At 40.7% G+C, this 17,625-nt stretch overlaps 1 protein-coding gene across 6 annotated transcripts in view; it reads left to right on the top strand.

The window, feature by feature from the left end:
- The window catches only part of RANBP3 (RAN binding protein 3), a 144,081-nt gene that overhangs the window by 24,195 nt on the left and 102,261 nt on the right, over positions 1-17,625 (top strand). For 4 of the 6 annotated variants that reach the window (XM_072113867.1, XM_072113866.1, XM_072113864.1 and 1 more), the window contains exons 2-4: positions 65-120; positions 10,561-10,597; positions 11,098-11,184. In XM_072113867.1, coding sequence (XP_071969968.1) covers positions 65-120; positions 10,561-10,597; positions 11,098-11,184 — 180 coding nt within the window. Of the gene's footprint in view, positions 1-64; positions 121-10,560; positions 10,598-11,097; positions 11,185-12,286; positions 12,431-17,625 lie in introns of those variants that run through there. The other 2 variants (XM_072113869.1, XM_072113868.1) reach the window with 1 other exon arrangement.

The raw sequence follows: 17,625 nt of genomic DNA, 5'->3' as shown, positions 1-17,625 counted from the left end.
TATACCTTTAAATGCTTTGTGCTAGCTTTTTCTAAAGTTACATTTGTCTCTGTTCTCTGTGCAGAAAAGCCAGCTTTAGCACCTCCCGTGTTTGTGTTTCAAAAGGACAAAGGTCAGAAGGTGAGTAAAATAACATTCTTTTACATATTTGGTGTCCTAAACTTTTTTTTCCCTTTCTTTAAAGGAAACCTACCACTTGTAGTGGCAGGTTTCTGATGGAAATATCGGGCACCAGCTCAGGGTGAGCTGGTGCCGGAGCTTATTTTCGTTAGTGTTTTAAACCGCGGTATCGCGGTTTAAAACACTTTTTAAACTTTATAGCCGTCGCAGGCAGGTACGCGCTCGGCGCTTACCGTGCACGCGGCTACATAGGAAGTGAATGAGAGCCGCGCGCATGGTAAGCATCGAGCGCGTATCTGCCTGCGCCGGCTATAACGTTTAAAAAGTGTTTTAAACCGCGATACCGCGGTTTAAAACACTAACGAAAATAAGCTCCGGCACCAGCTCACCCTGAGCTGATGCCCGGTATTTCCATCAGAAACCTGCCACTACAAGTGGTAGGTTTCCTTTAAATTGCTTTATTAAAAGAATAGCAATTATACATATAAAGAATCAGATCGTGATAGATACATGCTTGTGTTTCCATAGTCTATATGTGCATTAGAACATAAATTAATATATTCATCTGAATATCTGTATATCTTTGTTTGTTACAAATATTACATATTGACCATCTCTGAGTCCCTATATGTTTCCAACACACAAATCTACAGATATAATACAAACTTTGAGGTTCATATACCATAACAAAAAGCCAAACACGCTTAGCTATTAACCCTTTTTTTTTTTTTTTATAACCTTTTTAGTGTATGCAAAACCTATTACAATATATCTAATTGCAAGACACCCCAGCCCCCTTACCCACCCCGGCACCGATGGGAGGACCACGAAAGGGGAAAAAAATAAATAAATCAATAATTAAGTAAATACATTGATCATACCAAATCAGGTTTATCGTGTTCTCCACTCCGATCAACAATAAGATTCTTTCTTGTCCTTTAAATTCCATTCCATCAAACATCCCAAAGGAGTTGATTAGTAGTTCATCGTTCTTTCAACTAATATATGCCACTCTTTTATTTTGGGGGTATTTCCCCCTTTCCAATTTCTTATCAGTAACAGTCTCCCATTGAAAAGTAATTTGTGAACTAAAAGGCTTTTTCCCGAAGCTGGAATAAGTCCCAAAATAGCCACTGAGGCATCAAAGACTAAGTTAATTTCCAATCTCTCCGTGATGCACTCATATATCTAAATCCAAAGTTGTCTTATTTTAACGCAGTTCCATAAAATGTGCGTAATATCGGCTCCCACCTCCTGGCACCTATTACATCTCGAGTTGTCTCTGAGTTTAGCCTTATACAGTATATCTGGGGAGTAGTAGATTCTAAAGAGTATATTTAATTGAATTAACCTGTGGTTCCAACTCTTAGAGGTATATTTTACATTTCTATAAATATGACTCCAGTGCTCTTCATCTAGTGTGCCACAAACCTTTGCCCATTTATTTTGACTGGGATGTTTCAAGTTCTTCTCTACCTCTAACATTATTCCTCTATATATTCTTGATAGATTTTTTGGCGCATTAATCAAAGTAAATATAAAGGACATTAAGCCACAGTACTCCACTCTAAAATAATCCTTATTGATTTCTGCTCTAACTGCATGTCTCACTCGCATATAGTTAAAATAGTCAGTCTTTTAATTGATTGTTCTGTTTCAGTTTGTCGAAGGACACCAGTGAACCCTCGTGAAATAAATCAGATATATATCTTGAACCCCTATTTCTCCAAAATTGTGATTCTTCTATCTTACATAGTTCTATAATGTGCTCATTATGCCACAGGGGTGAAAAGATAGTGGAACCCTGAATTCCTAAAAAGGTTCTAAACCATTTCCATGTATTGTGAATCAAATTCATAATTGGGAGTTTCTCCCTCCTCTCTTTCATCAGTCTCCCAGATTCCAGTAGTGCAAATATATTATCCCCTATATTATTGAATCTGTCCAACAGTTCCTTAAAAACTGCTGAATTTCTACTTTCCCCTATAAATTGTACTTGTGATGAAACAAAGTAGTGAAAGGGGGATGGGAAAGAGACCCCACCCCTATCCTTATTTTTACAAAAAAACTCTATTTTTAGTCGGACTCTAGTTCTCCCCCAAATTAAATCGTTAAATATCCTTCGTAATAGTCTGAACCATCTATCTTCAATCCAACAGGGACTATTTGACAAAATGTACAACATTTGAGGGAGGCAGATCATTTTCGTTAAAGCGATCCTATCTGCTCTGAGTGGTAGTTTGTTCCATATCTTAATTTTGTTCCTAATTTTTTCAACCAGGGGTGAGAGATTAAGTTCCACATATTCCAAAACCTTTGGACTGATCTTTAATCCCAAATATTCAAAAGTCTCGCCTGAGTTCAAAATACAAAGTTCCCCTACCTGTCCCAAATTAAATTTGTCCAATTTACATAAGGTAGACTTTCTCCAGTTAATCTCCAGTCCTGAAATAAACCTAAACTCCTCTAATATCCCCATCGTTAGAGGGACGGATTTCTCTGAGTTTCTTAAGTATAGTAAAATGTCGTCGGCATATAAGAGTATTTTATCGTCTTCTCCACCGCAGCCAGACCCCTCTTTCTCTTTTGTTGCTCTTATTTTTTATAGCCAGCGGTTCCACAAACATAGCAAATAAAAGTGGGGACATGGGACACCTTTGTCTTGTCCCCTTACTCAAATTAAATCTTTCTGACAGCCCTCCATTGATTTTCACTCTGGCGGTTGGTTCAGCGTAAAAGAGCTTCACAAACTCTATATATCTATCCCCGATGCCCCGACCCACTCCACCCTGTCAAACGCCTTAGTTGCATCCAAAGAAAGGATGGAGCGGGTCCCCCCCCCCTGCCCATCTGTATTGCTGCATAGAGGCGCCTGATGTTATTCTTGATATTGCAGCCCGGGATAAATCCGGTTTGATCTTCATTAATAATACTCTTGATACATTTTTTTTAAAAAGATTAGCCAGTAACTTCGATATAATCTTCCCATCTGTATTTAAAAGAGAGATGGGACGGTTAGACTCCACCATTGGGTTTTTATTTTTCTTACAGATTAGTGTTATGCATGCCTCATATAGTGATTTTGGTAATTTCCCGATTTGTAAACTGGCCTCCCACACCTTCAGTAATACCGGAAATAGAAGAATTTCCTGTATATCTCAAAGGGAAACCCATCAAGACCTGGTGATGAGTTTCCCTTACATGTTTTTAAAGCCTCCCACATTTCCTGGATAGATATTGGGGCGTCCAATAAGGCACTAGCTTCTTCCGTGAGGGTCCGGAATTCCAACTGATCTAAATACTCCTGAATCCTAGGTCCTGCTGCTTTTAAGTCAGAAGTATATGTATCTGTATAAAATGATAGAAATTCTGTAACAATGTCCTTCTCTAAATAAACCAACTCTCCAGAGCTTTTTTTTTTTTAATTGCTGACAGCAAATGATTATCCTGTTGGTTCTTGATCCTCCTAGCTAATCCGCTCCCAGGCCTACCCCCTTCCAGAAATGATCTCTGGCCCTGAAAGAACACTTTGTTTTGAGCTTTCTCCTTCAAATAAGAGTTATAATCCCTCTGGCACTTTTCTAACACCTGGGTTGTCTCTGTTTTATTATTGATAGCTTCTCTCTCAAGCGTGTTCAATTTCTTACGTAGCGTTCTCATAGAACCTTCTCTTTAGTCCTGCAATCTCTCTACATAGAAAATTTTTTAAATGTAATTTGAGAGCCTCCCATACTAAATTGATAGGAGTCGAGCCCAGATTAGTATCAATAAAAAATTCAAGCTCCCTTTCTTGTTGCTTCCAGGTCCCCTAATAAGAATAACCAATGGGGGTTAATTTTCCAATGGGTAACTCTCTCTCTTCTTTGCCCTAGCTGTAACTGAAGGAACATTGGGGAATGGTCCGACACCACTCTGTTTCCATACTTCATTTTCACAATATGGTGAAAGAATTGGCCATTTACCAAAGCTAAGCGACCGTGTTTTGTATGTTGCACTATAACAAGAGTAAGTTGGGGTCCTATCGCCCAGTTCCCTCCACACATCAAACAGTCCCATCTCCCCACAAAACTTAAATAATTGGATTGTGTCTCTTGAGTTCCCCGCTTCCCCACTGGAGCTGCATTTATCTTCACTAGGAACCATAACCGAATTTAAGTCCCCCATAACTAATGACGGGCAATTCTCATGTTTATCCAGGAACGTCATATATTTTTTTAAGATCTCCAGTTTAAATGGGGGCGGGATATATACAAAGCCTAGTACACATTTAATCCCCATTAACGCTCCATACAAGAATATAAACCGTCCCTCTCCATCAATCACTTTATCAAAGACCTTAAAATCAATAGCGTTATGTATTAGGACAGATATACCCCTGGAGTAGTTTGAAAATACTGAATGAAATTCTTGTATACACCATTTTTTTTTTTCAAACCTGTTACTGTCTCCCTAGTTAAATGTGTTTCCAGAAGAACCACAATCGCTGGCAACTGTCTTGATTAGATCAAAAATAATACAAAAAAATAATCTTTTCCTCCGATTGTTTAATCCTCTTATGTTCCACGATATCAAGTTAACCCCCATGGTCAAGTGAGAGCACAACAAACACACACAAAAAGAAAGAAAAAAAAAAAAAAAACACAAAAATGGTCCCCATCGGTGCCACCCGGCCCACCCTTCCTCCCCCCTCCCCTCCCCCTTTTTGCTCCAGTGTCTCTGGAACTCCTAACTCAGGAGCTGCCTATGATCCCCTTCGCCCACCCCCGTATTTCTATATTCTCTTCATAATTTAAAGGCCTTTAGCGTCCAGCCATTCAGATGCTGACTCGGGAACCCCGAAAATATGTGATTGCCCCTGATATATGATCTTTAATTTCACGGGGAACATCATTGCATATACAATATTTGCTTCCCTCAACCTTTTTTTTTTACCTCATCAAATGATTTACGTCTCGTTAATGTCTCCCTAGAAAAGTCGGGATAAACCGAGATTTTTACCCCATTAACTGTAGGGTCCGGGTGGTCTCGTAGCTTCTTCAGAATCAAGTCTCTGTCATTTGAGACCAGGATTTTACACAATACTGAGCGGGGGAATGAACCTGGTGGGGACTTTTTTGCTGTAACTCTATGGGCCCTCTCTACAACAAATGTTGAAGATAAGTTGTCTTTGCCTATTTTATCTATAAGCCAGTCATGAATAAACGTGGTCATATTGTCCCCTTATGCCTTCTCTGGGATCCCTATAAACCGCAGATTGTTCCGCCTAGAGCGGTCTTCCAAATCGGTTATCTTTTCCCTCAGTTCTTTATTTTCTGATTTTGATTTTCTCCTGATTTTTCTTCAGAGAAAGACAATCATGCTCGACTTTTTTAATTTTTTCCTCTGAGATTTTTTGCATTTCTTTGACCTTGGATACATCTTCTCTCAAAAGAGATATATCATTCCTGACTGCCCCTATCTGCTTAGACAGGTCTTCAATGGTGTTCTGACACCCTTCTATTGAGTGATTACACAATTTAACTGAATACAATATTTCTTTTAACACCTCTTCATTCTCTTCTCTACCCCTACCACCCTCCTCTTCCTCTTCTTCTAAATCCAGTGGGGTATATCTTAATCCCTTCGGTCTATTTTCCTGTTGGCCCTCCTGTCCACTACCTTTACCAACCCCTCTGGTCTTCACTGGGGGGGGGGGGGGGATGGGGGTTCCACAATTTCTCAATCTTACTTTCAGATTCTGTCTTTCCCTTCAAAGGGGAAGTCCCCAGAGAATTTCTGGAATTTGCTTTTGGCCCCATGATATTTGATAACCACCAATTATCTCACATAAAAGGAAAAAAAAAAAGGGGTGGATATATAAATCACAAAATAACCTTCGTCATCAAACTTAGTCAAGCTTAGTCCAGCTAGAATAAGATCCTCAAGGCAATTAGTAAATGACCTAAAGTTCAAATAGTCTCATCAACAATGCTATAAGAGTTCACAAGAATAATATATGGTTCGTCCACCAAAATTCTCCTGTAAATCCCTCTCTCAGTGATGATAGTCCATGCAACCTATAAAGAGGAAAAAAAAAGCATCCATCTCTTATAAAATCATGAATCGGCCATGGAAAACTTGGGACACGTCGGTCCACCGTAAGGCACAGTGAATTCACTATGGGCTGTATAAGTCAACTGAGTTAAAGCATATTTTGTCTGGTGTCAGATAGATAACCAATACAGGCATCAGCACGGGATCAGATCAGCTCAAAAGCGGGGAAAAAAAAAAAAAAAAAAAGACACAAAAGGGAAGCCACCAGCAGAGTCACTCTTCAACCTTCATACTCAAGAATATATGCATAAGAGGGCCAAAACAGAGAAAAAAGGAACAAGAAACAGTCTCACCAAGGATGACCCGCATTCTAGACTGGCACCTCAAAACATCACACGTGGTGTCCTAAACTTTCACTTTGAAGTCACTCCAATTTCATAATGTTTTTGCCATATTCCTATTTAAAGTTCACACAAATTTTTTTTTTTCTGGCAAAGTAATACTCCTCTTGACATTTCTGAGGAGTAGTTTTAGTTGTGGAAGAGTAATAATAATCTTTACACAATTTTGTATAATAAAAATGAGCTGTTTAAAGGGAACCTGTCAGTAGAAACCAATCTAATAAACCACTACCAGCATATCAATTACCTTAACATGTATATTTCATGACACAGTGTTGTGGCATCATCCAGAAAATCCACATTGAAGTGAGATGTAAATTGGTTGTATGAAGTCGGTCAAGCTGGCCCTGCCTCAAACATCCCCATTGCTGCGATTAACATCATGCCCCAGACTTCCGGAGAGATGGTTAGTGATGTAACTGAATGCAAGACCATTCACAACAGTAGGGATACTATCCGCCTCCTTGACTTTGTACAACCAATTCACATCTCACTTCAAAGTTGATTTTATGAGCTATGCCACCACACTAGGCCATGAGAGACATCTTCTGGAATGTGTGAATCTTAATACACCACTACCAGTATGTTGTCATTAAGTCATATTCTGCTGACAGGTTCCCTTTAAGAACATCTTCAAGGAAAACCAACTAACTATACCATCCAGCGGTTGCACTAGCATTATTCCTGGAGGATAATAATACTCCTCGCTATTTTTGGGGAGCGTTTTAGCTGAGAAGTATTACATTATATATATATCTATCTCTCCTAGACCTATAAAATGTTAACCCCTTTGTGAACAATGGTCACTGGTGCCTCAATGTCCCATTCAATTCTTGACATTTTGCGCTTTTTTCAATTACGATATCCCTGGAAAAGCTTTACATATCATAACAATTTTTGCTTTTTTTCCCCCAAGGAATTGTGAGACCTTTAACTTCATAGGATAGTTGTGTTAATTACATTTTTTTTTCTTTATAAAATTTGCCGATAATTGACTACAAATGTAAAAAAATAAGCTTTTTTGGTCATTTTTTCCAATTAGAGTTTTTTAAATAACTAGAATTTTTTACTTAAATGTTATAAATAAGGGCACCATGGTGGCTGAGTGGGTAGCACTTCTGCTTGCAGCGCTTGAGTCCTGGGTTCTAATCCCACCCATGTCAACATCTGCAAAGAGTTTGTATGTTCTCTCCGTGTTTGCGTGGGTTTCCTCCGGGTACTCTGGTTTCCTCCCACGCTCCAAAAAAACCATACTGGTAGGTTGTTTTGATTGTGAGCCCCATGAGGAGAGGGACTGTACGTCGAACTTTGAGGCAGATGGGCTACAGCAGCAGAAGACCACACCGGGTGCCACTCCTTTCAGCTAAGAACAGGAAACTGAGGCTACAATTTGCACAAGCTCATCGAAATTGGACAGTAGAAGATTGGAAAAACGTTGCCTGGTCTGATGAGTCTCGATTTCTGCTGCGACATTCGGATGGTAGGGTCAGAATTTGGCGTCAACAACATGAAAGCATGGATCCATCCTGCCTTGTATCAACGGTTCAGGCTGGTGGTGGTGGTGTCATGGTGTGGGGAATATTTTCTTGGCACTCTTTGGGCCCCTAGGTACCAATTGAGCATTGTTGCAACGCCACAGCCTACCTGAGTATTGTTGCTGACCATGTCCATCCCTTTATGACCACAATGTACCCAACACCTGATGGCTACTTTCAGCAGGATAATGCGCCATGTCAAAAAGCAGGAATCATCTCAGACTGGTTTCTTGAACATGACAATGAGTTCACTGTACTCAAATGGCCTCCACAGTCACCAGATCTCAATCCAATAGAGCATCTTTGGGATGTGGTGGAACGGGAGATTCGCATCATGGATGTGCAGCCGACAAATCTGTGGCAACTTTGTGATGCCATCATGTCAATATGGACCAGAATCTCTGAGGAATGCTTCCAGCACCTTGTTAAAGCTATGCCACGAAGAATTGAGGCAGTTCTGAAGGCAAAAGGGGGTCCAACCCATTACTAGCATGGTGGGTCCAACCCATTACTAGCGGGTGAGTGTATAGTATTACCGCGTCTATAAAAACCCGTAGAATAAAAGTAAATAATTATTGAACCCGTACGATGAACTCTGTTAAAAAACCATCATTTTCACTTATTCAATCCTACTAAAAATGCAGAATGATACTGGTGCAAAGTACAACATGTCCCGCAAAAACAAGCCATCAACCAGCTCCGTAGCCAAAAAAAGTAAAAATGTTAAGCCACTGTAAAGACGGCAATGCAAAAATTATAAATTTTTCCCCACATTACTGTTTTATTTGACAAATTTAGTAAAACGTAAGAGAATATATTCAAGCCTGGTATCCCCGTAATCGTATCGACCCATAGAATACAGATAACATGATTATTAGGCTATACGGTGAACACCAATATTTCAGTACAGAATTGATGCTTTTCTGCTCCTGACCTCAAACTAATTCCTAAATTTTCAACAATAGGTGATACCAACCCCAAAATGGCAACACTAGAAAAAGCATCTCATCCCGCAAAAAATGTCATCACATGGTCCCAATAACAAAAAAGCCAAAATTTTATAGCCTACAAAAGGAGGCAACGAGAAAACTAAAATACTAGCAGCTGCAGGGTGCTCCTTCCCTTCTGCGCCTCACTGTGCGCCCATAAAAACAAGTAACATCCACGTGTGGGGGGTCTTTGTACTTGGGAGAAATTGCAGAACAAATTGAAAGGTGGGTTTTCTCTTTTTATCTTTTGGAAATGTGTAAATTTTAGTTCTAAATGACACAATTTGACCATTCTAAATTTCACCTCCATTTTGATTCCATTACAATGAAGATCTCAAGGGGTTAACGCTCTTCCTAAAATCTGTTTTTGATAGTTTGAGGGGTGCAGATTTGAAAATGGGTTTGTTATATAGGGGGTTTTGATGCTAAATATGTAAAATTTCATTTAAAACGGCATTCATCCCAAAAATGGTCAATTCTGAAAATACGGTACATCAATATTCGATTTGTAAGCCACGTGACCTCAAAATAAATTATCCAGACATTTCAAAAATTATGAAAATGTAAAGTAGACATATGGGAAATGTTATTCAGCTATTTATTTAGGTGGTAAATCTGCCTGAAAAACGCGGTGATTTCAAAAATGGCAAATCTTTACCAAAAAAAGAAAAAGAAACGCAAAACTTATCATCCAACATCTACCACTAAAATGAAGCACAACATGTGGGGAAAAAACAATCTCAGAATCTTTTTGATAAGTAACAGTGTTCAAAAGTTAGAACCATATAAAGAGACACAAGTCAGAATCCAAAAAATGGGACTGAGCCTTAAGCTATAAAATGGCTGCGTCCTTAAAGGGAACCTGTCACCAGGAGACCCATTTTTAGCACTCCCCCAGTCCCCACAGAGAATAGTACATATGATATTGTACCTTTCATTAGCATCTGCTGTGTGACTAGGCAGTTGCCAAAAGGGAGGGTCTGGAAAGGAGCAGTTCCCCCCCACCCTTGGAACAGCTTCTCCATGTGACCTTTTCAAATATATGAAAACGCCCATCACTTGGTTTAGCAACACCCCCTGCTCCTCTACAGCCAATCCCGAGTGAGGGGAGTTATTCATATATTTGAAAAGGTCACATGTTTCCCAAGGGTGGGGGGGAACTGCTCCTTTCCAGCCCTTCCCTTTTGGCAACTGCCTAGTCACACAGCAGATGCTAATGAAAGGTACAATATAACATATCTTTTTTTCCTGTAAAACCTATTTTTTATACAAAAACACTTTGGTAATGTATGTACTATGCTCTGTGGGGACTGAGTGCTAAAAAATGGGTCTCCTGGTGACAGGTTCCCTTTTAAGGGGTGAAAAAATGTATAAATGGTGTTGTCCATAAATTAAATATTATCCTATATGAATTGTATGTTTCAGAATAGTATTTGTTGGGGTAGTAATTATAAAATTTCTGATACATCTCCTGTTTTATAGAGGTCTGCAGATGAATCAAGTCCAGAACCAGGTGAAGGTAATACGTTTTCACTGATATTTAAAATAATCCTGTCTGCAGAAACTAACCCACTACCAGTATGTTAGAAGCATACTAACACCTACCACATCATGTTTTTTATGGCCCATTGTTGTGACCTCTTCCAGAAAATCTTCTTTAAATTGAGGTACAAATTAGTTGTATAAGGCCACAGAAACCTAGCCTTTGGCAGTGAAATCAACCTTTCTACAGATGCAAAGCCATCTAGTACAGGAAAGGGGTTATTCTTGGCCAAGATGAACTTTTAGACTTTCGAGCTAAATCTCTGCCTCAACTTTTTATACAAACATTTTACAGCTCATTTTAAAGATGATTTTCTGGATTATGCTATGATCTAGAAAGAAACGAGAACTGTAAGGTGTTAACCTGTTTTACAACTTACTAGTAGTGTATTATTAGATCAATATCTGCTGACGGGCTCCCATATAGTAAATTAAAATATTTGATGCATTGTATGATCTATTTTTACCATTTTTTAGATTCTGACAAAGATGATGGAGGTTACTGTCCACCTCCAAAAAGAGAACGTACATCGTCCTTTTCTCAGTTCCCACCTTCTCAGTCAGGTAAGTTTTTTTAAAAAAAAAAATTAAACTACTTTACGATTGTCCAATCATGAAGGGATGTATGAAGAAAGCTCCAGCAAAGTCTAAAAGCCCAAATACACCCCTTATTCTCTAGAATGGATATATACACTAATGAAATCATAAGTAATCTGTGCGTTCCAAAATGTCAGATGTATTACAATAGAATAATTATTGCATGCCTCCTGTAAAAAATGTATTAAAAAGTAATCAAAAGGTTGTACAGTTGTTAAAATTGTATCAATGAATAACTCCTCTTAGGCTGCATTCACACTGCCGTATGCGGGACGTAAAAACGGCCGACTTGTATACACACCCATAGAGGGCAATGGGCGCACAGAGCCCTACGGTGGCAGTATTGTGCAGCACAAGTGTGGCACTGTACTGCTCCGTACCCCGTGGAAAGATGGGACATGTCCTACCTTTTTTCGGCATATGGCGCCGTACACCATGTTCCTCTATGGATAGGGGCGGGGGTGGCGGCAGGCAACGCTGATGTGAATGTAGCCTTAGCTTGCAGAAAATGTTTGCTTTTCCCAACGATTGTGTGGTGTGTATGAAAATAGTAGAATACCGCTTCTTTTTTCTCTCCAAGGTACCCTGCAACAGGAGACGCACACTCATTTCCCTGATCATTTGGTCATCCACCTAAAGCCTGTGCTGTAACTCTATCTGCCATGTTAATGCTCTAGGGACCCAGACCCCGCTGCAGGATTGAAGCACTCATAACTGTGTATCTATACTCAAATCTGACCATTATTGGATTGTAGGGCCGGAGTTGTTTAGATAGCAGCCAATCCTGCTTCTCTGTCCAATATTCAAATGTTTCATTCTGCTTTTCAGAATTTGTCAGTTGGACAAAATAGGAAACATTTACTTATAGGGTTTCCTCCAAGGGGTGTGGTTTTCATGGTGTGGAAATTCCTGCACATAAGGACTTCTACTACCAGATACTGTGCCCACTCTGGCACGATCCACTGTACTTTGATCACTCTTCATCCTTCTGGCACTTTACTACCTGTTCTGTATTACGGCAGGGGAAAGATCCTTGGCTTTCCTGTGTTGAAGGAGTGCTGTGCTACTATGCCTGAGGGCCACATACAATGAAGACCTAGTTTGACCTGCTCATCCATCAATTGAGAACAGAACCCCCTTTCTCTTGATCGCTAGTGGTCCCAGCAGTTGGGATGGTCAGCTTGTTATCCCCCTTTCTAGTTACTGTATTGAGGTAATCTTGGATTTTTTTCAGGATTCTAATCTGAGACTGTTTTATTTTTTTTTGTACTTTTGTTTTGGTAGTTGATTTAATATATATGTGTATATATACATATTTATGTCTTTGACCCTTTACTACTACACTTTGTTACCTTAAACCCTTCAGATCTAGGCTTTAGGACCAAGCCTTTTTTAAATTGGCCCCCAGTCATTATAGGAGGTTATGCATTTTGTAATGCTTTAACACAGTGGTGGCGAACCTATGGCACAGGTGCCAGAGGTGGCACACAATGCCCTCTCTATGGGCACCCGCAATCACCCCAGCACATATTTTGCCAGACTGGACTCAAGGCCTCTTGCAGTCCCAGGCAGCCCAGGACCCTAGAAGGAAGCTACAATGATAATCCAAAATATTCTTCTCCTTCTTTCTACTGTATTGGTGTCCTCAGGTGCCTATACAATTTAAACCTGTGACACAACAGGGAGAAATAAGTTACTGCTTAAATTGTCCCATTGGCACTTTGCGAAAAATATGTGGGTTTTGGTTGTAGTTTGGGCACTCGGTGTCTATAAGGTTTGCCATCACTGCTTTAACATATCCAGGTTATTTTGAGATTTGTTTTCTTGTTACACATTCTACTTCAAAGTAATAGAAAAAGTTTCTTTTGTGAAAAAAAATTTTAATTATTAAAAATTAAAATTTTTAAAAATTTTAAAAATTTTAAAATTTTAAATTTTTTTTTAAAAATTATTAATTTTCAAAGTTCCAAATTTTCAGGCAGATGATTATTTTGGGTTCAATTTTTCTAATATCTATGAAAACGTCAAAACCCTTAAATAGCAGTAAAACCCTGTAAATTACCGTATATACTCGAGTATAAGCCGACCCGAGTACAAGCCGAGACCCCTCATTTTACCACCAAAAACTGGGAAAACCTATTGACTCGAGTATAAGCCGAGGGTGTGGTATGCAGCCTGCCCCCATGTGGTATGCAGCCTGCCCCCAGCCAAGCGTATATAAAAAAAAAAAAAACTTAGTACTCACCCTCCGGTGTCCGGATCGATGCCGCGGGTCCCGATCTTCAGCGCGCGGTACCAGGTGGCGGCGGCTCCTCTTCTTTCTTCTGTAGCCGGCAGATCGCGTCCATGCGATCTGCCAGCGGGCGCGCACTATGATACCGCGGTGTCACGGCTGATGACGTCATCATATTGTGCGCCTGCCAGCAGATCGCATGGACGCGATCTGCCGGCCATAGAAGAAAGAAGAGGAGCCGCCGCCACCGGGTGCCGCGCCAAGGATCGGGACCCGCGCCAACGATCCGGACACCGGAGGGTGAGTATTACGGGTTTTTTATTTTTACTCGACTCGTGTATAAGCCGAGGTGAGGTTTTTCAGCACATTTTTGTGCTGAAAAACTCGGCTTATACACGAGTATATACGGTATGTCAATTTAGAAACTACAATCCTCAATGTGTGAATAATCAACCTTAAAGGGGTATTCTCATCTGGGCATTCACATTCAGTTTCACTAATCTTCCATATATAAACATTTCTTCAATTGGATGTTATTAAAAAAAATGTTCGTGTGTGAAGATAATTTCCTATAAACATAGCCATGTTGTCCCTTAGAAACGAGATGGCTTCCTCGGATACGACCACGTCACACTCTGGCAGCGGTGGCCAGACATGCGCTATAGAGTCCTGCCGGACCACCAGGATTCAGCAATCATTACTACAGTACGGGTGTAGGACCTGCAGTAACTCCCGGACATTTCATATACAAAAACTTTTTGTTTATCTGTGCAATCTCTCAGGCCGTATCAGGCCCCGGGTGGCCGTATCCGGGGAAGCCATCTCGTTTCTAAGGGATAAAATGACTACATTTATGAGAAATTATCTTCACACAGGAACATTTTTTTTAATAACATCTAATTGAAGAAATGTTTATATATGGAAGATTTATCAAACTGAAATGTAAATGCCCAGACGAGAATACCCCTTTAAGAAGTGTTAACCTTTTAGATGTTTCACAGGGGTTAACACAAAATGGAGGTGTAATTTACAAGTTGTAATTTATTTTTTTTAGACCATGCTTTAATTTTGGCCAAAAATGTAACAGTCACAAAGTAGTCAATGACAAAAATTTTGATATCTGCGGATTAGGAAGCCCCATATGAGTTGGTTGACTGCTGTATGGGCACAGTCCGGGGCATAGAACGGAAGGAGCGCCATTCAGAACAGATTTACAGGCTATAAAATTTTGATATATATATATATATATATATATATATATATATATATATATATATATATATATATATATATATATATATATATATATATATATATATATATATATATATATATATATATATATATATATATTTTTTTTTTTTTTTGGATGAGATCCACTTTTCAAGTACAATATCAATATCTGCTCCTGCGTAGAGAACGCAAGCAGGCACGGTTTCTTTGTATCCTCAATGTATTTTGTTTGTTCAGCGCGGCAGCGCAAACTGTTAGGCGAAACAAATAGGACGTTTTGGCATTAGAGCCTATGTGGAGCTGCTTATAGCCACTTACAAGTCTTGCAGAAAGTTCTCCCTTTTTAAGGGTACATTCACACGCGGTATGCCCGCCGTGCGGGCATACCGCCGTGTGATGGAGGTGAGGAGGAGGTGGCCCCCTCCTCCCTCCATAGAGAATAGCGGCGCACGACCGCACATCCGCCGAAAGATAGAGCTTGCTCTATCTTTTTGCGGTGTGCGGCCCGGATCGGTGCCACACATGTGTGGCACCGGATCCCCGCCGTGCCGCTATTGCCGTCTATGGGGACGTACATGCGGCCGCAAATTTGCGGCCGCATGTACGTCCCCGCAGACGGCCATGTGAATGTGCCCTAAGACGGTAAGTATATACATGACTTGTTAAAACCATTCTCTTGCTACAGACAGGTGACAACATGTCCATAGTGGACTGGGGAAAGGTCACAAATCGTCAGTCAAAGATCATTATTGTAGTATAGATTACAAGGGATTAAGCTCAGAACTCAAGACATTACCTCCACTTTTTTGTCTTCTTTTTAAAAAAAAAAAAAAAAAAAATATATACACACACATAGACTTCCATCTAGGCGTCTGTGCCCCACGTTGGGCCCCCTCCACGCAGTCTTCGGTGGGGCGCCGATCGTTACTATGGCAGCCCTGGGATCAGGCAGTGCCTGTAAGATGGCATCTATAACGTCATCTTAAAGGCACAGTGTCGGCCTATGCATGAGCATCAGATGATTGCGTGTTCATGTCCCATGGTGAAAGTAATTTAAAAAAAGTTATTCTATACAAAATACATTAACCCCTTCACACTCTGTGACGGATATATCCGCCACGGAGCTATGAAGGGTGTATGAAGAGGGCTCACGGACTGAGTAGTAGATAACCTACTGAAGGTTATACGCGAAACTCTAAATATTGAAGAGGAAGTTCCCTGCATGTCCCGAGAGGACGAATTGTTTGGAGGGCTGAAGGCCAAAAAACAACGCGTCTTTCCGGTTAATGATACCCTTTTAGGTTTAATTACGGAAAAATGGAAGGACCCAGTGAAGAAGATAACAACTTCCAAAGGGTTTAGGCGACGTCTCGCCTTTGATCAAGAAGTCTCAAAATTTTGGGACTCTGTTCCAAAAAATGGATGTACAAGTGACAAAGGTTGTCAAAAAAACAGACCTGCCGTTTGAAGACTCTGCACAACTCAAGGTTCCTATGGACCGCAAGGCAGATGCTCTTCTTAAGAGAGCCTGGGAAACATCCATGATCAGCCTTAAATCCAACCTATCGGCTACCTCAGTTGCCAGAACCCTCTTCTTCTGGCTGAACCAGCTAGATTCTCATATCAGAGAAGGCACTCCCAGGGCTTCTCGGTTAGAAAGTATTCCACTCCTGAAATCTGCTACTGCCTTCTTGGCTGATGCTGCAGCTGAAGGTGTCCATTTTGCAGCCAAATAAGGGGCATTAACAAATGCTACGAGGAGAGCTTTGTGGCTAAAACAATGGGGCGGTGGTATTCGTTATGCAGTATCCCATTTTCAGGAGATTTAGTCTTTGGGCCAGAACTGGACACCATTTTAGAAAGAGCCTCTGATAAGAAAAGGGGATTTCCATAGAACAAAGCTCCTTCCAAAAAACCTTCGTTTAGTCCCTTCAGGAATACCAAGGAGTCCTTTCGGGGCAAAGGTGAACAGGGACGTTGGAGTTATCTTAAAGGGGGCAGAGGCCGGGGGTTTCTATTCTCCAATTCCCCTGACAACGCCGGAGGGAAGAAGCAGTGACGCCAAAGTGGGGGGGGCGTCTGTTGGGGTTTGTTGCTCAGTGGACTTCCATCACTTCAAACCCTTGGGTCCTAAATATTGTCTGCACAGGGTACAGGATAGAATTCAGTGCCCCCCCCCCCCCCTGCCATCAAGATTCATGCCACCCTTATCTTCTACTTCTTCCTCTACCCATTATCTCATCTGGCAGGAGGTTTCATCTCTCATCCTCTCAGGAGTGGTCACCCCGGTTCCTCAAGATCAAGTAAAGACGGGCTTCTACTCCCCCCTCTTACTGGTCAAAAAACCCAACGGGTCAAACCGGCTAATAATAAACTTAAAGGCCTTGAACAACTTCATCACCTACAGGCGTTTCCACATGGAATCGGTAAGATCTGCCACCCAACTTATTTACACCGATTACTGTATGTGCACAATAGATCTGCAAGACGCCTATTATCACATCCCAATTCACCCCTCATCCCAGAGATTTCTCAGGTTCTCTGTCTTTTCTCCTGAGGGTTCTATCCCCCACTTCCAGTTTCGGGCTCTTCCTTTTGGGATCTCCTCAGCTCCAAGAGTATTTACAAAGATCATGGTGGAGGTGGTGGTATTCCTAAGACTACAGGGAGTATCTATCATCCCTTACTTAGACGATCTGCTGATTGTGGGGAAAGACAGGTCAGATTTTATTGAAGCAAGAGATCTTACTATAGAAAAACTCTCAGATCTGGGATGGCTAATCAACACCCGGAAGTCAGACCTTTCTCCCTCTACTCACAAGAAATTCCTTGGTGTAATGTTAAATTCCACTCATCTAATGTCCTTTCTCCCTCAGGAAAAAGTGGAAGATCTGAGACATCAGGTTCACTCCTTCAGAAGGAAGATTTCCATCTCAATTCAA

Source organism: Engystomops pustulosus, chromosome 1 (assembly GCF_040894005.1).
Source record: "Engystomops pustulosus chromosome 1, aEngPut4.maternal, whole genome shotgun sequence".
NCBI lineage: Eukaryota > Metazoa > Chordata > Amphibia > Anura > Leptodactylidae > Engystomops > Engystomops pustulosus.
The sequence above is the reverse complement of the archived record's forward strand: the minus strand, read 5'-3'. Positions and strand labels throughout refer to the sequence as shown.